A 23,224-nucleotide genomic window follows, 5' to 3' on the forward strand; every position below is an offset into this window, starting at 1 on the left:
AGAGGAGATTGCTCAATAGAGGAAAGGGGGAGGCTAGGATTCCCGTGCTGCAGAGCTATGCATGCATGCGTCACAGCGTGATTAGCATGTCTACGCACCAACCACCGAGCTGATTGTTCGGCAGCGGTAGGGGAGACGACGACAGACGAAGAGAGAGAGAGAGAAGGGAGAAGAGAAAAGGGTGAGGGAGAGACGGATGCTGTGCAACCACCACCATTTACAATCCTCATCATCATCGCATCTCACTCTCATCTACGGAACCACTCTGGATGGGATGTATTCTTCTGATATAGATATATACATTTTTTCCCCCCTTCCAATCCATCCTCCATCGGCCAAACTTTGGGTGCAGCCATTTGCACGCAGGGAAGCGTGGGCATGTCCACGCAGCATTTCACGGCGACTGCATTGTTATCTAATCCACTCGGTGTCACATCAGACGGCGGAATAGACCTTGGTCATTAGTGATATTGGCGAGCGTTTGGAATAAGCCAGCATTTGAGGTGTTTTCGTCGCGAACGGAAGGGAGGTCTTATTTTGCACAACGACAAACCAAAGGGGGGTGAGACGGGAACGGCGTGTTCATGTTTCTTCCAAAAGGATCGCCGCCGATGTTGAGAGGTAGTGAGGAGTGATAGGGAAAAGCATGAAGCCGATTCTTGACGTGGGGAAAGGGGCAGACTTCTTGGATAAGAGTGATGTCGGGGTGGCGGCATTCTCCCCTAATGGGTGCCCGTTTGAGGCCCAAAACCTGGACCAGGCCATGATGGGGGTCATCATGGTATTTCAGAGGTAGGAGTTTTCCCCCGCAAATGTCTTTCTATTCATATATTTACATGTACATATTTAGTATATATTCAAACATATGTGTGTGATGTCTGCGTGGATGAACACTGAAGCTCTAGAAGTAGTTTGGTGGAAATGCAAACCATGGACCCTCAATTGTCTGGATTATTTTCCACCTGTGGCTAGTACAAAAGAAAACAAAAATAGATGAAGATGATGAAGGACCCGTTATAATGTCGGCAGAAGGATGCTTTAACCCGTTGAGGACGAGTCCCGAGAATACTCAGGCAGCTGTCTATGGGAAATGCATGTTGTAGCAAAATCAATCTGTCCTCAACGGGTTAATACTGAGTCTGACGCTCAAGTAATACTAAAAAAGAAAGTAGAGTGGTTAAAGGAATGTCCTCATGTATCATTTATGATATGGCGACAAACTGTTGATGGGGATGTCATTAGTAATAGATTTAGTATTTGATTTAGCTTTTTTTTTTCTTCAGGACACAAACATCCTTTTGATGTAAGGGCAGTGATTGAGAGAGGTGTCTGTCTGTCTGTCTCAAAATGTTTATGTGCTTCGTGCGGATAGAAATTATTTTGTGTCGGCTATAGCATACGTTCTGTCCAAGATGTTTCCTGTCATCGTTACATTTGTGTTGTGCATCTAAGGAGGACCAAGGCTGCCTACATGTTGCTGTTGAAAAAAAAAAAGAGGAAAATCCTTTATAATGATATTTAAATATAAAGAACATTTGTAATGTGCCAGTATCCATCATGAACAGATGCTCATCCCATGGTACTGAGAGAAGCAAATGAAAAATATGTCGAGAGATGTGAGAAAAGGGATGAAGGAAATGTTTAGAAAAGTACTTATAATGACCAGGTTTGGAATGAAATCTTCCAGAAACAAGCCACCAAGAGAAGGCAGAGTATGAACGTTCTTATGAGAGTTATTATGACTTTATTTCTACTTTGATTTAGGAGATGTTTCCATGCATTTTGTATCATGTGGTTCCCTTTCATCTCTGAGCAGACTGTGTGTATTTGATGGAAGGACTTGATTGTGTGTGTGTGTGTGTGTGTGTGTGTGTGTGTGTGTGTGTGTGTGTGTGTGTGTGTGTATGTATGTATGTATGTATTGTATGTATGTATGTGTAAATCTGTGATATCTTCCATTTTGTTGTTCTCAGTTGTCGTTAGTTTGTTCCTTGTACCATTCTGGAATTTCATACGAGACTCTCACCCATATGTGAATTGACTGTTGTTTATTGAGTAACATTAAACGAATGGCAGTGAAAAGTTTCATAAAATTTAGCCCCAAATTACAAATAGATTAAAGGAATAGTCTAGTATTGGTGGAGATGAAGATTGAGCCTTTAACTTTTAGTTATATGTACTGAGAAACCACTTGTGCAATGTTACAGAGCATACCATTCCAAGAGGAAAACAGAATTTATTTGATGAAAACCGGTTTTAAAATGGCTGACATATTCAAAAACAAAGTAAAACAAAGGGACCCTAATAAAAGGATCACTTTGTTTTGGATATCTCAGCCATTTCAAAACCAATTTTCTTTGAATAAATGTTTAGTTCCTCTTGGAATAACATGCTCTTTCATATTTCATGAAAGGTTTCTCATCTTGCCCCCCAAAAGTTAGAAACCTAAAGCCAGGCCTCAGCCAAAACTATAACATCCCTTTAAATATACTGTCACATGCTTTCATGAAAACTACAAACTATCTCAATCTCATTTCATAGTAAAATGAAGTGATGATGTCACTGCCTTTCCACTCTGTCAATTAGCTTGCGTCCAAATCTTCGCCAGATTTCCTGTCGCTTTAAAATTATCCAAAAAGGAAGAAATTGTATCCTCCGCATCGTATTATGGCATGGATTTGGCAGCGATGAGATTTTTAGAGGGGTATTTCTGATTTGGAGGCTTGCTACATTAATTAACATAATCATACAATAGTTTTTGTAATATTTTTCATGATGATGTACGAACCATTGTGAGAGTTGTGAGGAGCTGACATTATCTCATTTGATTTGCACAGTAAATGATCATGACATGACTCACTGTCTCATGAAAACACAGGACACTTCAACATTCTATATCTTTCCAATTTGTTTATCCCATAGAGGCACAACTTGCAATGTTCTCTTTGTTCAATAAGTTTAATTAGCAATTCATACAGTACTAGAAAAGAGAACCCTTCTGTTGAGTCTCCTTAAGATGTATTTTATTTTTTGGTTAGAATTGATCACAGTCGTCCATCAAAAAGCAAAAACAACAACCAAAGTAGACCTCTAGACAGGCACACACACACACACACACACACACACGAACACAATGACATGCCTCTTGTTATGATAATGCAATTGCAGTAACAGCAAATTTACCTAATGTCGTAGAGTTTCTGATTCAGTGGTAGGCTCCCTGAGAAAGCACTCATCTCTTGTACAAATGTATTCTATTACCAGAGAATGTAAAAGCCCCCTGATACATTGCACTAATTGTATTTCTATTGAGATGCATCTGATGCACAAATTTTTCCCTGATTGCTTGGAAGCATCTTCCTAATGCTGTTATGTTGATGTTGGCAACTCTGATAATGGGCTGTTTCTCTAAGAAATCATTTCTGAGTGTTTTAGTGACGTTTGTGCTGCTCCATCCAAAGCATATTTCAGAGAATCACTGTAAAATGAGGAATTTTCGCGTGCACTTTAATTTCGCGAATTTCGCGAGCGCCAAGATTCGCGAAATTAAAATGCACGCGAAAGTTCTTGTTTACACTATATGCACTGAACTCCAGTGGCACTTCGCGAAAATTTCATGCCACAAAAAAGGCTGTCAGCTCCAATTCGTGAAAATTTCATGCCGCGAATATATCATGCTTTACAGTACTCCGAGAGATTCTCTGCTGTCTGATTCTTTCCATTCCTGCTCACATCCCTCGACTCGGGACATTACTACTTTATTTTCCTGTGGAATCCCTGCGATCCATCTCACAAGCTAAATTTGGCAGAAACCTGAGAGTCTTGTGAAGGGCTTCAGGCGTAAATGTGTTTAATTGCAATCTAGTATGGTTTCTCCCACCCCCCCCCCTTCCCCCCTCGTTCGTCGGAGAAGCCATCACTTTTGGGCTTTGGTTCGGCTGCAGGAGATGACGCACATTGCGTATCGTGGCAAGATCGTTTGTTTTCAGCATGTGACCGTCGCTATCTGGTACGTCGCCGTGAGACACAATCTATTATAGGAACAGTGGACGCCTTTTTCTGACTTCCCTCACACCCACCCTCCCATGTTTTCTCTTGCATGTTCTTTCATGCTTTCCACATTGTTTCCTCTTTATGTATGTGTTTGCACCCCGAGTGCTCAAGGCATTTTCACCTTTCTTTATCTTGGCTATTTTGGTTGTTGTTCTGCCTTTTGTTCTTACGTCCCAAGAATCCTAAGTTTCATAATTTTTCATTTGACAGCCTTTACACATACCCTCACCGCTGCTATTGCTACTTCTATCAAAGATTCAAATGATACCATTAGACATGTGAGTTCATAATGGTGATGAGTATGGTACCAATGGTAACAGTGATGCTTATAATAATGAAAACTGAACGACTATATATTGCCGCTGTTACTAATGTTTATTATGATAATAATGGTAATGCTAACAATAATATCAATGAGGTTAACTAGAAAAAAAAAACACTGCCAGAAAAAAAAATCTTTAATACCAAAAAAAAAAGAAAATTTGTTTCTGTGTTCAACGAGCCAACTACTTTATTTGTAGTGATAATCATACAAAGGTAAACAAGAATGTCCAATTTCTGAAATAAAGAGTTGAAAATGATCGATGCACCGATTTATGATTTCTTACTGCATTGAAACAGATGGGGATAAGCAAGTTTACAATTAGATTATATTTAACAAAATTTATAAGAAAGCAGTATAAGAAACCAAATGTTTCTGATATAAGCCTTTTGTATGCTATTACTACATTTCATAAATCAGAGATGTACAATCAAAGAAACTGACTTGTTTTGAGATATCAAAAATATTTAGATGTATAGCTTACACATGGACAAAACTTGCTTGGGGATACAGCAAGATTATTTTTCCCTAAATCGTCATAAATATTTAAAGCACAATTATCATAGCTAAGATACAATTATGGTTGTGAAAACTGCAAACTGGTTTCAGGTTTAAACAGACATTACTTTAAGCAATGGTGATGTTGTGTTTATCTGCACTCTAATGCCCCTGATAGCTATATGGCAGTGTAACCAGACATAACCATTTTAGCTGGGGATGTTTATACCTATTTGATGAGTAATTAAGATAAGAATGTTAATTACAATAATATTAGGATAGAATAATAATAATAGATTCTAATTTTGGCTTGAAAGTTTTAAGTTAAGACTAGCAATTTTAAGCAGACATTTTGTAGTTGTTGTTGTCAGGATTGGATCGTAGGAATTATATATTTGATCAATTATTTTGTCCAAATTAAATAAGGACATTAATCATTTCATTTCTTTAACATTTTTTTATACCTTCGCCCAAAGGGTGCCGGAGTCATTATGTTTTATTGGATAGCGTAATTATGAGATTGAATCTTTAAATCATTAAGCTCGCATCCTAATTGCAGCAAATTGGTGGTTATGTGATGTTGGGCTTTAAGCATTCTTAATTGCAATATGCCCAGGATAGGACTGGTAGTAGCATCCCCATATTATACACTCTGTGCTTATCATAATAATATAGGGCTCATGGTTGTGCAGGATGGCAGAATTTCACGGCTAGATGTGTATACTTTAATGCGGCCAGAGACCTATGACATTAAATATGTGCGATCGCTGCCGCAGGAGCCATGAAAAATGCATTCCTTGTTTGCCATTGCCATAGTAATTCATATACACTTGTTATTGTTGTTGTTTTTGTTGGTGGTGGTGGTGGTGAATTTTTCTGTTGCTGTTATTGTTTTCTTTATCTTGAGCAACAATTGATCAGTCATACTTAGGACCTGGGCTTTCAGTATGATAGCTTCTGGAAGGTGCTTCTTGTGTGTGTGTGTTTTTTATCTTTTCTTCAAATGCCAAATTATGAAATCATAATGATAATGGAGATGAACATAAACAAGACAGCAGCAGCAATAACAGTGATAAAATGATGATGGTAATGGTGATGATAATGGTGATTGCAATATATTAAAAAAAGAACAGTTCAGATAATGTACAAGATGCATTACACGACCCTTGGTCTTCAGTAGAAAAGTACCGTATACTGTACCTGTGAATTTGGGTGCATTGTTGAACAGGACGTTATACACATTTTTTAACCGAGCATGTTCTGACCCACAAAAGTGCTCATGCCCTGTAAATACCATGGAAATATGCCAGGGAAGGAATCAGAAGTTTCTCAACAGAGAATTCATCTGTGTTTTAATCTCCTCTTGGTATTCTTGGAAGAGGAAACACGTAATGCAGTTCAAGCTTTTCCTTCAACATCATTTGTTTATTAGCACATGAGACTGTCAATCAAAACAATGCGTGCGTGCGTTCAAAAGCGTCGCTTTGGCATTTATGGTAGTATTCTACCCTCCAGGAGGCTGTAAACACATGCGTGCATTCATGAGGCGGTCTCGAATCACGCAAGCATTGAAATGACATGCAGATGAACGTGCTTGATGGGAGGGGCTAAGCCAGTGCATCCCACATCATTCGGCCTTGTTAGCCCGAACTGGGCGCCATTTGAATGGTATCTCCGTCCTCTACCAGCTAACCCTCCCCCTCCTTGAACTTTAAAGCTCAGCATTCCAGTGATAGTCGGGCATCAGGCCAAACATCAGGAGCCAGCGCCCACCAAAAGCCCGGTCTTGGAACCAGACCCGCTTTCCTGGAACAGGTCCCTGAAGTTCAGATCTTGTCCCCCTATACCATTTCTCTGTTTTACTTCTGTCAGCATAGCCACAGGTGCAGAGATCTCACCAATGCCCTGTGATAGGATTTCATGATGTCATCGCAGCACTGACATAGTTCAGATCTCATGCTTGGTACCTAATTTGGCAAGAGAGGAAGGGTCATTCTTGTATGCATAATGTATTATGCGCATTGTAGGCTTAGCATTGGCTGCCCACTTCATGTGCAATCGGCAAACTCATAGTGTAATATTGGTCATCAGGGGGGCATTTCATCAACGAGTTCGTCGGAGGTTTTCACCAACAAATTTGCTATCAGCCAATCAGACACAAGGATTTCAGTAGCTTTTAACAGTTGTCAGTGTAAATCACTGACAAAAAGTTTCATGAAACGGTCCCCAGGTCCCAACATTGGTGGTGGCCCAGGACCTTTAAAACTTAATGTCGGGCCAACAAATTTCCTGAAAAGGCTACCTTTTGGTGGCTTGATCGGGAAGCTAAAATTTGAAATGGAGTTTTGTATTTCCTTTTATTTCCGGCAACCAAACCTTCAAATGCAAAGATTTTAGCTGTCCAAATATGCCATCTGAGAAAAAAAGAGTTAAGTGTTGAACCCTGATTATTGAAATTGATTCAAATGCAGAAAGTTAAATGACAGATTTGTGTGTTTTTTATTTTGTTTTTCAATTTAGTATATTTCCCAAGGAATACCAACTATCATATTTTTTTTGGGGGGGGGGAGGAGGGGCAGGGAGGAGGGCGGTTACAATTAAAAAAAATTATAAGTCATTAAATGGTATGATATAATTCCTCTTTGAACTGGAAAAAAAATAACATAGCAACTCCTGGACTCTCCTTAGATATCTCACTGTTCCTCTACACAGCTTTCTCCTTGTTCATCAACAACTCCCGCTGTTTTCCAAGTTACCATAGTGATATGACCTAGTTACCCACAACCCCCTTCATCCATCCACGTGTATATCTCTTTCCCCTCTTCACACTCTCTCCCATCCTCCCTCTCTACTTTCGTCCTCCCATCCACTTCCTTGCCTCCGATCAAGACTACCAACGTACACAAAAATAGCCTCTTATCCTCCTCCACCTCTGCGTGTCTTCTTGTCCATCTGCACGATGCGCCATCCGCTCTCGGCCATCAATTCCTGCAGCATTACAGATCACCGTCACCCCACCACCAATGCACGTAGGCATCATCAGTGGCTTCTCTCTCTCTCCCCCATCCTTCTTTCTCCCTCTGTCCTGATGTCCAATGGACCCATCGACGGGCCAGCAAGGGGCAAGAAGACACAGCGCGACCAAAAAGAAACCGTAAGCATTTCATTTTACTCGGACTGGACGTTGATAAGATGCGACGTTTGAACAAAATTTGATGGGCATCGCCCCGCATTGATCCCGCTGCTACTTCCTGTCAATATGTTTTTGTAGGCTGCAGGTGTAAGGACCAATGTACCCACCATTGGGTTGACCATTCAGTTTTGATCATCATAGTCTCACAGAATATGTGTGTGAGGTGTATATCAAATGAGATTCTCTGGTCATATCATGGAGTAGATGGATGCTTTAGATTGGTGATTAGTAGATTACATGGCAGATAATTCCTCTTGAAGGTTTTTTTGTCAATATTGTATTGTAGTATCTCCCTAGTGAATTGCACGGTGTCAGTGTCGTGTTGATGTTGTGCCGCAGCCATGGCGCACCTCACTTTCGGAGCTGCGCAAACGGGCTGGCAGCGAGGCAGCCGCAGCGAAATGATGCGGAGATGGCTTGCTTGGCATTCCGCGTGAGGTTGTTGACCTTTCCCTCCAGTGTTATCCCATCTACCACATCAGATGCTGTGCCGCTGATCCCGATGACAAATTGAATCTCATGTGGAGAGAGGCAGGCAAGCGCGTGGCACAAAACATGTACACTCTAAGCCCTAAAAATAGAAAGTGTACTTACCACCCGTACAAACGTATTCCATACATCAAGAGCTCATCCCTTGCGGGAGCGACAGTGGTATGACTAAAAGGTTCATACTGTACGAGAGCAAGAATTCCCAGAGTCCAAAGTCGTGTTGTTATGAACATCCTTGGACAAGATGTTTGACCCCGGATAACCCTCATGGTCCAGGTACACAGATGGTTACCTTGGCAATCCTATGGTTCATTTTTAGACAGTGACAGGGTCATCTGGAAAAGCTGAAAAGACTGTCTTGAGTAAATAAGACTGCATCATTTATATCTCTCATCTGCAATTCAAATGAGCACAACTTAAAATCCGTACCCTCCAAACTCCTACCCGATTCTGCTGCTCTGATGTAAACAGTGCCCGCCATGCAAGCGGTGACGTACAATACATTGAACAGTTCATGGGGTTTTGATACAATAAGTAGTCTTTAAGGTTTATGACTCAGTATGACTGTCAGTTAATAATTGTCTTTTTCTCTGAGACATTCAAAGCATAGAACTCTCTATTACATTAAATAATGGATGTATGTTATTTCTCTGAAATGTAATTTGTGGCAGTGTTATATATATGCGCATGCATGAAAGTGTACAGTGTTTTCATCATATTTCGCCCAGAGTTGTGATACTAGTTTTCATCTCCAGAATTTTGTACATACAGCGCAAGTGAGTGCTATGTCCTATGAAATTAGCATCCTTACCTATTTTGACAAGATCATGATCACAATGCTTAGTAATTATTATATTTCTATGCCTCATGTTGTTAAGATTTCTTAGATCTATAGGGTTTCGTGTCATTGTATGGCTGGCTATAGCTGTGGTTGTTATGAGTGAATCCATTTATTCAGTTCACAGTGCCCTATTTTAGGTACCAATAGACATGCAAAAAGACAACAAAAATGCATGTGGATCTTATTTATGGACTCGCATGCACAGTGTGAGCATGGGAAATGTTGCACATTGGCATTATTGTTAAGAACTACAGTTAAAATGAAGTATAAGAGTCATACAATTATGTTATGTTTACACCAAAATGTACACACCTTGTTTTTGCTTTGTTTTGGCTTTCATTTTTGCCTCATGTTTTAGCTCCTGCATGTTATCGTGAAATGGAAGAGGGTTCTCATGGGAGGATGAGTTTGTGATGATGTTGGGGAGAAAAAATGGAGGATTTTGAGAAAGCGTGCTTAGTCATAGCTAGTGTGATGAACAGTGAGGTCGTTACCCTCTGATTGCTACACTGGATGCTGTAGGGATAGATCAAATATTAATGGCAGGGGGAAATATTGCTAGTGTGGGCAGTATATAGCAGGGGGATATATTAGTGTGGGGGAGGTATGCGATACGCTCCCCACTTTACAGCATGTATTACATTAGCCTTTTTGTCTTTTAATAGGATTCATGGGTACAGCCCCAAAATAGCAAACCGTCAGAGCGGTTGCCAACAGAAATGAACTCTTTGTACCCAAAAGTATAATGCCACTCCGTGTTCATGTTGACTTCTTTTTCAAAAAAAAAAAAAAAAAAAACCAATAAAAAAACCACACAACAATACACACACAAGAAGAAAAGCAAAAGCACAGAACAGTGTAAGTGTTAAAATGGAATATAGAATAAAAAAACATAGCATATGAAAGTTTTGTGTGTCTTCATAAAAGAGTGATAGAGGAAAGGGTTCTTCTGCCATTGTTTTACACTGATATCAAAACTGCCTGTCTGTATTTTATACGTAGGTAGGTGCTGGATTGGAATTCATATTTTTACTTACAAAATTTACTTTCAATATTATTAGAAAGGTAGGAAGTTTTTGTTTTTGTTTTTTGCTGGAATTAGTGTATGTCCCTGCTTCAAGAAAGGTTGGATTTGCTCGGCATTTGTTGACTTTGCGCACATTGCCAATCATAGCATCACAAGTTGTGTGGACAAGATGTAATGGACAAAAAATTTCCATGTCTTCATCTATGTGCGGAAGTTACATGCCATGAAGTATGCAAATATTTCTGCATCAGAAGAGTTTCTGTTTTTACAGTGTGTAATGGAATTATAAAATGGTATGTGTGCTATGAATATATACCATTTATCTGTCCACATTTTTTGACTGGAATGGCCCCTAAGGGGATTAGTTATTGTTCCGTTGTTGTGAGGGTACAATGTGTAATTAACAACAATATACCTCTACTTTCATTGCACAAACGACTATACTGTGCCTCTTTTTGAAATTTTAAACTTTACTTTCCCCCACCTGGTCTTCATCCATTTGCTTCCAATAGACATAGTCAATTGTATTACGCCATGAATACATGTGAGATTGTTTTATTCACCAGTATGCAGTAATTTTTGTCAACACATACAGAATTGCTCTCTCTCTATGTTGTATATTATTGTGTAAGAGATCTCAGAATATTTAAAGGGTGTAACAAATGTTTGTTTTTATCAGCTTTGAACTCGGTAAACAGGATGTCTGCTGCGTCATATCTGGCAATTTTATGGCGACTAGTTCACACGCCTGTTGTGTAATAAGACGGCCTCCACGTCCTCCTACATGTAGCTAATCACACTGACGGTGAAAAATTGCATTATTAGCCAATGGTGATTTGACCAGGGCCCTGTTGTATGAATTGATTATATAGTTGATTTCTATGGTAAGTATATGGCAGCCTGTGTGGTAAGGAAATTTATAATCGATTATATCTTTTGATAAAACGAGGCCCAGATGATAAACATGCAGAGAAGCCATGTCCAAATCCGCACCCCCCCCCCCAAAAAAAAAAAAAGATTATATGAATAATCATACACCAAGAAGGTGACTTTTCTACCTTGGTGTGAAGTTTGAACCCAAACTTTGGACAACTAGCAATAATCGTGTCACTTGACATCCACTCGGTGCTTCAGATTACTCCTTGCGACCTCTTGCGAAAAAGTAGTTTGCTGACTAGGCTATCGTTGCATCACTTGTACAACAGACATTCATGCACATTTTTCATGTAGAAATGAATAGATAGTGACAGAAACTTGTAATTGTCACTCTAGTGACATTACATTTTGATTTTTCTGTGCAGAGGAAAATGAAAAGTTCAAACTTTGAGGATTTTGCTTTAAATGACATGAATTCCTAATGAGAGTAAGCCTCAAGTAATGTTAAACTTGGAAAAGGGGATGGATTTGAGGAGGTGGAGGAGGAGGATATTACTTTGTCTACATCATTTAAGTGCAAGCGTGATGTACCGGTAAAATTTATCGTTTTTCTCTGGTGTCGTGGCAGTTCAATTTCTCATTGCAGCATGAATGGCAATTTTTAAACAGTGAGGTTTTCATTGTCGCAGTAAGCCCCATAAAGTGATGTTAAACTGGGGGAGGAGGCGTTTCATTGTTGACATCATCAAGTGCGAGTGTGAGCTGTTGATAGCATGTCTGTAGCCGAGTGCCACATGTCATACTGGAATCTTCTCCATCCAAACCTTCCCTTCCTATCCCCCCATAAGGTCAATATTGACTGCCGCTGCATGAATATTGACTGAGCCGATGGCCATCATAGTGGATACACACGGTGGGAGTCATCTTGAATTGGACACTTTAACCCGCTCACTAGTCTTTGCATTCCTACCTCTTTTTCGCTGGTCATACGAGGATCCTGCCTTGCTTGGAAGACAAGCAAATAAGAGAGAATTTCAGTTTATCTGCACCTCCCTTTATTCCTGTCTTTTATTTTTCTCTTTCCTTGTTCCTTTGATTCCTTCTGTCTTGTCCCCGGTGTTGGTTTTTCTTTCTTTTCCAGAAAGTTTTGTTGACACATTTTGACCCTGTGTGGGAAAATAGGTCATAGGAGTGTCTTGTTTTGGAGGTTTTAGATTTTCCCCAGAGGTAATTGCAGTACCTTTCCAGTGCTTATAAATAGATCTTACACATATCTGTGAAAATTTAGTATTCCTGTGTGAAAGATGAACTGTACAATTTTGCAAATTACACACATGCCACACACACACACATGCACTCATCAATGTGTTATGTGATTTTGGTATCCAGATAAAATGTACTTATTCTGGTAATTTACACCAAACATACTTTTCATAATTTTCTACCATAATTAATATAAATGGTGTACTTGATGTAACAAACTGATAGTCCTGGATAGTATTAATCCTTTTTTGTGTGTGTGTGGTATTGAAACCTAAAATCTACAAGGAAGCGATCAGATTCCTCTCTGCATAATAATAATGATAATGTATTGCCCTACTATATTGATTTTATTCAAGAGCATCGGTCACATAAAGTTATTGCCATCCTGAATGCAGTTTGCATGTTTTTAGAGACCTCATTCAAAGAGTTCATTAGCCTCTTTAGTGCAAGTGTCTACATTTTCAATGACATCTTATTTGTGCAGGTAATATCATTTCAAACAGTAGTCTGGACTTCTGTGAATGCAGCAGAACAAAAGGACAAGACAAATGATAGTCGCATACCCCTTTCATAAACTCAATTATGCGGATAATGTTTGCATTACTTTGTCGTAAAATCGGAGTGGGTCCAGAGTGACCAGCACAATTTCGACACTGCTATTATCCACATAATATCCACATCACGGCCAGATTTGGAATATGTGAACGCAATTCAAAATAGTACAGATTATTTCCAAGGTGCAGTCAAAAGGCCAGCCCCCCCCCCACACACACACACACCCACACACATGTACACATACTGCAAAACGAATGTTTATGCATTTTAATATTGCAAATTTCGCAAGAGTCAAGATTCGTGAAATTAAAATGCATATGAAAGTTCTTGTCTGCACTATATGCATTGAATGTTAGAGGGAACTTGCGAAAATTTAATGCCGCGAAAAAGGCCGTCATCTCCAATTTGCTAAAATTTCATGCCACGAATATATCATGTTTTACAGTACACACATACATCGTCATCATCATCATCATCATCATCATCATCAGGGTATGTGCAGTTATCATGATGATTAGCCAGCTTTCCCTTTTTTTTTTGTATTTCTATCGGCACTCGTTTAAAAAAAAGCATATTATATAAATTCAGAGTTCGCGCTAGTAATTGTTTTATCAAATTGTCCGCATTACTTCATCATCTTCTTCATGTCCGCATTTGTTCAACATCAACTAGTTAAAGGGATCGTATAGTTTTGGTTGAGACCTAATTTGAGGTTTCTAACATTTTTTGGTGAGATAATGAGAAACCTCTTATGAAATATGAAAGAGCATGTAATTCCATGAGGAATTCCAATGTTTATTTGATGAAAATTGGTTTTGAAATGGCTGAGATATCCAAAACAGAGCAATTCTAATAAAGTGTGGGACCCACCTTTTATTACAATCGCTTTGTTTTACTTTGTTTTTGGATGTTTCAGTCATTCCAAACCTGATTTTCATCAAACAAACTTTGAATTCCTCTTAAAATGGTGTGCTCTGTACTATTTCATAAGGCGCACCTGGTAAACTAGGGACTGCGAGCGACGGAGAGCGACACTCAGCGACGGGGACATATTGCGAGAACAATGAAGTGCGTCGCAGTATGTTTTCACTCCGTCGCTAAGCGTCGGTCAAAGCAGTACGCGCCATCATTTTGATGATACAGCGACGCTTGCCGACGCTTGCTGACACTTGCCGACACCCTCGAAAGAAGCTGTTGATTATTTCTATGTTGCGTGACCTCCGCTCACGCAAGTGTTCGTTTTAATAGCGCCGACGTTTCGGGACATGGCGCTTGAGATGTAGCGAGATTTCTGAATGGTCACGGCCAGTGCTTAAATTGAATAGCGAGCGACGTGCCCAGACGCACCTCTCCAGATTACAAATGATGCTCGTGATAGCCCGACGATGAGCGACGTGTCCCGACGCTTTCCTTTGTCTCAACATTGGTTATGAGTTGATTTTCGTATCGTTTGGCTACTGTAAAAGTGGTTTCTTTCGCGTACAGAAACTTTCGCGGTTTCCATTGGTGCCGACTTTTTCGCGTGTGTTTAAATTCGCGGTCGGTAATGACGGCGTTGTAACAACCCACGAGTTCAAAACGTATTTTATGGGGTGTGATCTCACTGAACGGGGAACACTTTGAAAGTAGCGATCGAAGAGGGTTTATGAAAACACATGTAGGTCTACACTTAAACGCGAATGTATGCCTTAATTAGGCAGCTCCATACATGTAAAATTTTGCATGCATGAGGTGAGATCTTTTTTTATCTGTCAAGTGACTCAAGAACTAAATACAGTGTATTACGAAGTCGTCCTATTTCTCCGGTAGGAAAAAGTCAGAATGTTTGCCTTTACTTTTGGAAATGAACAGCGGCAACAATCGGCTCCGCAAGATGCTAAAATTAATGTCAGGTGTTTCATTTTAATTTTGGAAATGAATAATGGTAATTTCGTATGATACTAAATTAAATGTCGGATGTTTGTTTATACTTTTGGAAATGAATAACGGTAAGATTCAGCTCCATACGGTGCTAAAATTGATGTCAGATATTTGATTTTGCGATCGGAAATGCATAAGGATAACATTTTGCTCCGGAAGATGCTGAAATAAATGTCGAATGTTTGCTTTGACTTTCGGAAATGATTAACAATAATATTCAACTCCGTACGATGATAATAAATAAACGCCGCATGTTTGCTTTTACTTTCGAAAGTAAATAGCAACATTTGGCTCCAGAAGATGCTAAAATAACTATCAAATGATTGCTTTTACGTTCGGAAGCGAATAGCAGTAATATTCTGCTCCATACGATGCTAAAATAATTGTCGGATGTCTGCTTTTTAAATTTCGAAATGAATAACAGTAACATTGATTCATTAAAATTGATGTTTGATGTTTGCTTTGACGTTCGGAAATGAATAACAATTATATTCAACTCCGTATACGATGATAAAATAACTGTCTGATGTTTACTTTTATGTTTGAAAGTAAATAGCAATAACATTCAGCTCCGGAAGATGCTATAAATGCTGGATGTTTAATTCAACGTTCGAAAGTAAATTAGCGATAACATTCAGCTCTGGAAGATGCTAAAGTAAATGTTTAATGATCCCTTTGACGTTTGGAAATGAATACCAATAATATTCAACGCCATGTGATGGTGAAATAAATGCCGGATGTTTGCTTTAATGTTCGAAAACAAATATCAATAACATTCAGCTCCGGAAGATGCTAAAATAAATGTCGAATGATCCCTTTGACGTTCGGAAATGAATAACAATAATATTCAATTCCGTACTATGATCAAATGAATGTCGGATGTTTGCTTATACTTTCGAAAGTAAATAGCAATGACATTCGGCTCCGGAAGATGCTGAAATAAATGTCAGATGATTGCTTTTACGTTCGGAAGTGAGTAGAAGTAACATTCTGCTCCATACGATGCTAAAATAAATGTTGGATATTTGCTTTTACATCTCGAAATGAATAACAGTAACATTCAGCTGCGTTTGATGGGAAAGTAAATGTCTGATATCTGCCTTGACGTTAAAAATGAACAACAGTAGGCCCTACTTTTCGGCTCCGTACGATGCTAAAATAATATTGTCAGATGATTCATTTCACTTTCGGAAGTGGACAGCAGCATATAACATTCGGCTCCGTATGATAAATAAATGTCGGATGTTTGCTTTTAAATTTGGAAATGAATATCAGTAATATTCTGCTCCGTACGATGCTAAAACAATAAGAGATTGTTGCTTTTACATTAATTTTGGAAATGACTAACTGTATCAATCGGCTCAGTTAGATGCTGAAATAGATAGCGGATGTTTGCTTTCACGTTCGGAAATGAATAAGGATAACATTCAGCTCCCTAAGATGCTAAAATGAATGTCGGTAGTTTGCTTTTACATTTGAAAATGATTAACGGTAACATTCGGCTCCGTAAGGTGCTAAAATACTAGTAAATGTTGCATGATTGCTCTTACAATCGGAAATGAATAACGGTAACTTTCGGCTCTTTATTGTGCTAAAACGTTAATGTCGGATGTTTTAAATGTCTGCAAATGCTCCCACTTTCTCATTTCAAACGTAAGTTTTGACCACCTAAATAGGCATCAACTTTTAAGTAACTAACAGTGTGTGGGATTATTCCGAAGGTGCCTTAGTCTGAACACTCTTAATCCGGCACGAAATTTTATTTATTTATTTATGTATTTATTTATTTATCTATCTATCTATTTGTTTATTTACTCATTTATCTTTTGAGTTTAACAACGATTTAATATCGACCCCCGTTTCGTTTTCGAGTCGACGATTCTTCAAAAAACTATTTTTTTTTCCCCCTTGTTCGTCAATTTGGGATTTACGAGCCTTCGGAATGACTGTAACTACGTTTATTTTTTTTTTTTCAGTCGATTAGGGGATGGGGGGGGGGGTGATTCAGAAAATAAATATAGAAGGGAGTGAAAATCTTGAGGCAAGAAATACAAGTAAGTGAAATTCTCAGTTTGATATCGTTAATTTTTTTGCGTGATGTGTGTATTCTGGAGAACTTATTCCGTTGGTTCGTTCCTCCGAATCTTAGCCTTCGGAATAACGAACTTTAAGTAACGAACTGTAACTTTATGTTTTGTTTTGTTTGTTTGTTTTTCAGTCGAGCAGTGGAGGGGGAAGGGTAATTCAGAAAAGAAATATATAGACGGCATCAGGGAAAATTTTGAGGCAAGAAATCAGTTTCTCAGTTTGACATTGTTAATTTCTTTGCGTGGTGGTTATTATTCCAAAAAGAGTCAGGTATGATGATACTATAGGTGTATATACTTATATTCCGATGGTTCGTTCTTCCGTATGCGAAAAACGCAAATTCCATGTTTGTTACTATAGTAATCTGAAAGTGTAGTAGGGTTTGTTAATCCGAACATTTTGTTACATTCCGAAGGTTCGTTAATCTGAAAATGGGAAATACGGTTCGTTAATCTGAAAACGAATAATGTGGTCAAAAATTTGTTTTGTTATCGGATTAACAGCATTTAGAAAACCAAACCTTCCTCCGTTTTTGAATTGACGAATCTTCAAAACAGCAACACAGTTTTGTTGTTGCTTTTATTTTTTTTTCGAATAACGAGACTTCGGAAATTGCAAACTTTCAAAGTAACGAACAGTTACGATTTTTTGTTAATCATTAAAGCGAGTAATAATAGTGGAGGATAATTCAGAAAAGAAACAGAGACGGGAGGAATAATCTTTGATTGATGATGATGTTGGTCATGTTTCTGAATGTTTATAGAAAAAGGCTGAGTGATCTGAGTGATGGTGATGATAAGTTATACTAATGCGAGTGTAAAAGACAGCTTGCAGAACATACTTCTTTCCCTTCCGGCCCATGAATGATGCAAAAAAAAAAATAAAAAAAATACATACATACACCTCACAACAAAAAGAACCACGTGCTAGCAACCTTCGTAAAGTTAAATCTAGAAGTTCATTACCAGCAAAGGGGAAAAACACAACAGTAACTGAAGCAAAGAGATTGTGTAGGCACTCTCTGGCATTTACGAGAAACTTGACACCCCATCCTTCTCCCCTCCTTGTGGAAAATTTCCACAAAACCAGGTGCCAGACCCAAGGTGCCAGACGAAAGAATGCGCGCACTGGAATAAACCGCGTGTAAATAGCCTGGAAATATCGATCGAAGAACTAGCTCATGAGTTGTCATCGCAAAGATCATGATTCTAATTATAGCCTTTCTTTTGACCGTTAGTAGAAATATCGAACAGTTTATTATTGTGTACTTAATTGAGTATTTTAAATGTTTACTGAACTACAAATTGTACAGGAAGGGATTGGTTACTCACAGAAATATACGAAAGGCCTCGTATGCCCACACAAATTCACTACGAGTATGTGATGCAGCCACTACCCGGTTAGACAGCAAAATCCTGACAATTTCACGCTCAAAACTACGTATTACTTTGGAAAATTTGAAGGAACTTCACCTACGAACTGTGAAGTTATTTGGCTATCAACATTCGTTCGTTTTTGTTTTTTGTTTTGTTTTTGTTTTTTCCTCGTTTAAAAGACATAATTTCTTCGTATGGAATGTAAACTGTTTAGCGAACATCGTTATGGCAGACTTTATGATATCAGTCAGGGGGAAAGAAACTGGAATAGTTAAGATGTATAGAATCCAATAAACAACATGAAAAAGCCTGTAAATAACACATGACTATGTTTTATAGTAAACAATAACTGAATATACCCAAAACATTTTGCATTGAAAGAAAGATATTATTCAGAGGGGTGAAGGTTCAGATGCGAGTTTCTTCACTTTGTCTCCCTCTACAAATTAAATTTGTTAAGATCGCAACTGCTGATCTGTAAATCAACAAACATGTACATCGCGTACAGTAGCTCAGTACACGTAGTACTCGAGAATCTTTATAATCGTGCTGCTGGTACACAAGCTGGACGATACTATTACTAAGGCATACTATTATAATATGTCGTAATATTTGTTTAGTCAATTTTTTGCGGACTAGCCAAAATTGAATCAGGGTAGTGATATGACAGCAGTAAGTGAATAAAGACAATCTGAACTTACTCGTTGCCCTATTGTGATGTGGAGCGAGTTTTACCTTGCATTTTAAAAGGCGAATTTTCTTTCTGTTAGAAATCATGTACTCTCTAAAAAAAAATAGAGTGAAAATATTCACTCTTAAAAGAGTGAATATAAAAAAGAGTGATTTTAGAGTGAAATTGGAGTGAATTTTGAGTGAAAATGTTCGTTTTCACTCGTTTTGGAGTGACCTCAGGGATCACTCCAAAATCTTCGAGTGATCCTTGAGGTCACTCCAAAATGAGTGAAAATGAACATTTTCACTCATAATTCACTCCAATTTCACTCTAAAATCACTCTTTTTTGTATTCACTCTTTTAAGAGTGAATATTTTCACTCGATTTTTTTTAAAGAGTACTGAGTAACTGATCTCTGCAATATTAATGTACGAGTAGGCCCTTTAGCTTCTTACTTAGTCTAAACACGATTTCAGTCGATTTTGCTATTAACAGTTCAAGTTTTTGCGTTTGTAAACGGCATTCACTGGTGCTTGCTTGTTTGCTTGCTTGGTACATTTCTGTCATGCGGCTGGCAGTTCGTGACTTATAATTTCCACCTCTCTTTTACGGTCAGCAACGATTTGATAAACAAATTCATAGGGTTCATCAACAAGATGGTGCACATAACGTGATACAATGCGTATTCAGCACATTGGCGTGGTGGCGTAGAAAATTAATGAACAAGCACTAATCTGTCTTTTTTTTTTACGCATCGCACTGTGTCTTGCAAGGAAGGTGTCTCAGTGACCCCCTACACCACAGACTTTCAAGTACATTGTACAGAGTAACTTTGATCAGAGACAATTACGGCTTGCCGATTTCAAAACAGAATGTCCACGCCACGCCTCGTGTGAACAAAAGACGGATTAGGAGGCAACTCATTCACTAACTACCCAGCCCTTGTCGCTGCATAGAATTGCACTGCGTCTGGTCAGGCTTACTAGCAATTCCCTCAGAAGAAGGTGACGGGCACTCTCCACAGAACTCTAAAGAAGTTCTGTGGCACTCTCCCGTTTCGGGACAATTTTGTGACTGAAAAAAAAAAAAAAGATTTTTGGGAATGAACTGGATGATGACACATTTGCTCCTGCGATAATTGTTCTTGCATGTATTTTGTGCAGGTGAAAAAGCGTTCGAACTTTGTTTCCAGTGTCCCGTGGAAACTCGATTAGGCATAGGAGATCCTGATGTAACAAAATAATACCCGATATAACAAACTAATTACTCCGGTCCCAACGAATTCATTTTCTGTTTTGTATTGTTTATTGTGTACTGATAAAGATTACAAAGAACAAAATATGTCTGTCTCAAGATCTCGTCATAGCGAGTTGCCACGTGTTGACTTTGTATAATTTTCGCGTGGTGTTCGGTGCTGCAAACTTCGGCGAGGGCCTTTACTCATTGTTTTATTTCCGCTGTTTCTCATACCTCGTTTGGTACGATTTCTTTCGTTTAATGTCACTTTATTCGTTCCCTTTGTTTCGAAGTACCGGTATGTAAAAATTCTTTCAGGTGTCTCTCTGGTTACAGCTCATTATTCCGAAGGTTCGTTATTCCGAAGGCTCTTTATTCCTAAGATTCGTTATTCCGAAGGTTCATTGTTCCGAATTTCAGATTCGGATTAACCAATCTTCGGAGTAACGAACCTTCGGAATAACGCCACAAACTTTCGGATTAACGAACCTTTTTCATTTTCGGAATTAACGAACCTCTAGGTATAGGGAATTTGCGTGTTTGCGTCTGATTAACGACCCTTCGGAATAACGAACCTTCGGAATAGCAAACCTTCCGAATAACGAACAGCACCCGTCTCGGTTACTGCACATGCATTTTCGTAACGGCGATTTCTCCAATTTGCTGTAGTACTGCATATTTCGAAGGAAGTTCGATCCCAGCCTCTTCGGTGTGCTGTGTGATATTTTGTAGTGTTTGTGTTGTTGTCTGAGAGGTTGTTGGTACTTTGTGATTAGTTTGCTTAGGTGTTATCTCGAGTGATGATGGTGGTCGTGTTCCTAATTTTGATACGAAAAGGGCCAAATGATCTGAGTGATGGTAATGATATTACTGATGCTGGTGTAAAAGACAGCTTGTTGAGCTACGTGTCCTCCGTCTGATTTCATTTCTCCCTCTTTCACTCTTCTTCTCTTCCCATGAATGATGGGAAAAATACATACACCTCACCTTCGTTAAGTTAAAACTAAATGTTCATTACCAGCAAAGGAAAAAAAAATAAGGGGAAAAACACGAACGGATTGTATGCGGTCGAACCTTATTTAATTTTCGAATGAACGAACCTTCGAAATAACGAAACTTCGGAATAACGCCACAAAATGTTCCGATTAACAGACCCTTTTTCATTTTCGGATTAACGAACCTCTAGGCATAGGGAATTTGTGTTTCGGCATGTTACGACACCGAGATAACAGTCCATGTGAGCACCTCTCCAAGTTTACAGCCAAGGGACTTTGAAAGCTGTCGTGCGTGTCTGTGGGTGTTAAGGTAAGTTAGTAATCGACGCTGAAAATCATCGAAGAGTCCGTCGACGTTCAATCGCCGAGGGAATTGCAAACCCAACGGCTGCTTATAAGGTACCACCAAGATAGGAAAGAATGAATTTTATGAAAACAAAAACAAACGAATGAACACGACTGTGAGCACTGGTACCAAGGTATGTTGTGATACACATCGATAATAACATTTTATTGGTGATGCAGTTATGTTCCCTATCTATATACATTACCTTTTTGTCTTAATACTAGATGAATGATGATACTGTTGATTCGTGAATGGACAGAGAAAAATAAATCGTGATGAATGAACAGTCACTGATGCCAACATGTGAATGTCCAGACCCCCTTCTTTGATGAACATTTTAAACCTTTTCGTATTTAATCAGTGTGTATATAAAGACGAAATTTAGACGAAAAGTTTAATGACATAGGTTTAATACAGAATTTAAAACTGCTGTCATGAATGTGACAGCTATGTAGAGCAGATCTATATCAGCGAGATGATGTTCTCTCTTTGAAAACAATGGTTTTACCAAGAATTACAAACAACGCACCAACGCGCGCTGGAAGATTAAATACTACGTTAGTATATGCTTCATGATGATGACTACAATCGGCCTCGTATCTATACTTGCCACTAAATACAACTGTACTTAGTGGGTGCTGTTCGTTATTCATTATAAAGTAAAGAATGGCATTATAAAGTATAAAGAAATTCGGCATTTTATATCCTTAACTTTTCCACAGCTGCGTGCAGTCACCAGCTGTCCGAAATACTTCCACAATCCCCTTTTCCGTTTCTCTGTCCAGCGTGTAGGCACTCTCTTTATTTCTTTCTTTCCCTTCTTCCCTTAAATGTGTGTGTGTGTGGTTTTTTTTTTTTTTTTTTTTTTGCTAAGGGTATTCCTTTCAATCGTATCCCCCTCAGTTTAGTCATGTCATGTTGTTGTGTCTCTGTTCTTTGTTTCATTTTGTCTTATTTTCTGTATTATGTACATGTACTTGTACTTATAATAAGTATTTTTGAAGATATTTTAGAGTGGTCCACAATCTACAAGCAATGCTTTTTAGTGGACCCCTCTCAGTTCTCATTTTTTTATCCTTCAAACATAACTTTGTAATTCCAGTATGTGTGCATATCTTTGCAAGTTTGTTGATTACCATTGATTGTTATACTTTGTAATGTATATAATTATGCTTATGATTGAATTTGAGATTTACTTTGTGTTATGTTTTGTGGAATGAAAGAAAAAATGAAAATGAGAATGAAATGAATCAAATCAAATCAATTCAAAATTCAGAAAGTTCGCTATTCTGAAGGTTCGTTATTCCGAAGGTTCGTTGATCCGAAATACGCAAATTCCCTATATCTAGACGTTCGTTAATCCGAACATTTTATTTTGTGGCGTTATTCCGGAGATTCGTTAATCCGAAAATGAAATTCGGGAATAACGAACCTTCGGAATAACGAGCTATAACCTACTTAGTAGCACGTAAG

General features: G+C 38.6%; 1 protein-coding gene across 1 annotated transcript in view; it reads left to right on the forward strand.

Annotated features, from left to right (window-relative positions):
• The first annotated feature begins 370 nt into the window (after positions 1 to 370).
• The window catches only part of LOC139730766 (uncharacterized), a 53,029-nt gene continuing 30,175 nt past the window's right edge, over positions 371 to 23,224 (forward strand). Inside the window, exon 1 of the mRNA XM_071641628.1 lies at positions 371 to 792. Coding sequence (XP_071497729.1) covers positions 647 to 792 — 146 coding nt within the window. The 5' untranslated portion in view covers positions 371 to 646. The remainder of the gene's footprint in view (positions 793 to 23,224) is intronic.

The sequence above is a fragment of the Diadema antillarum genome, unplaced genomic scaffold, assembly GCF_040938485.1.
Source record: "Diadema antillarum isolate AM-2024a unplaced genomic scaffold, OU_Dant_1.0 seq00000333_RagTag, whole genome shotgun sequence".
NCBI classification, from domain to species: Eukaryota; Metazoa; Echinodermata; class Echinoidea; order Diadematoida; family Diadematidae; genus Diadema; species Diadema antillarum.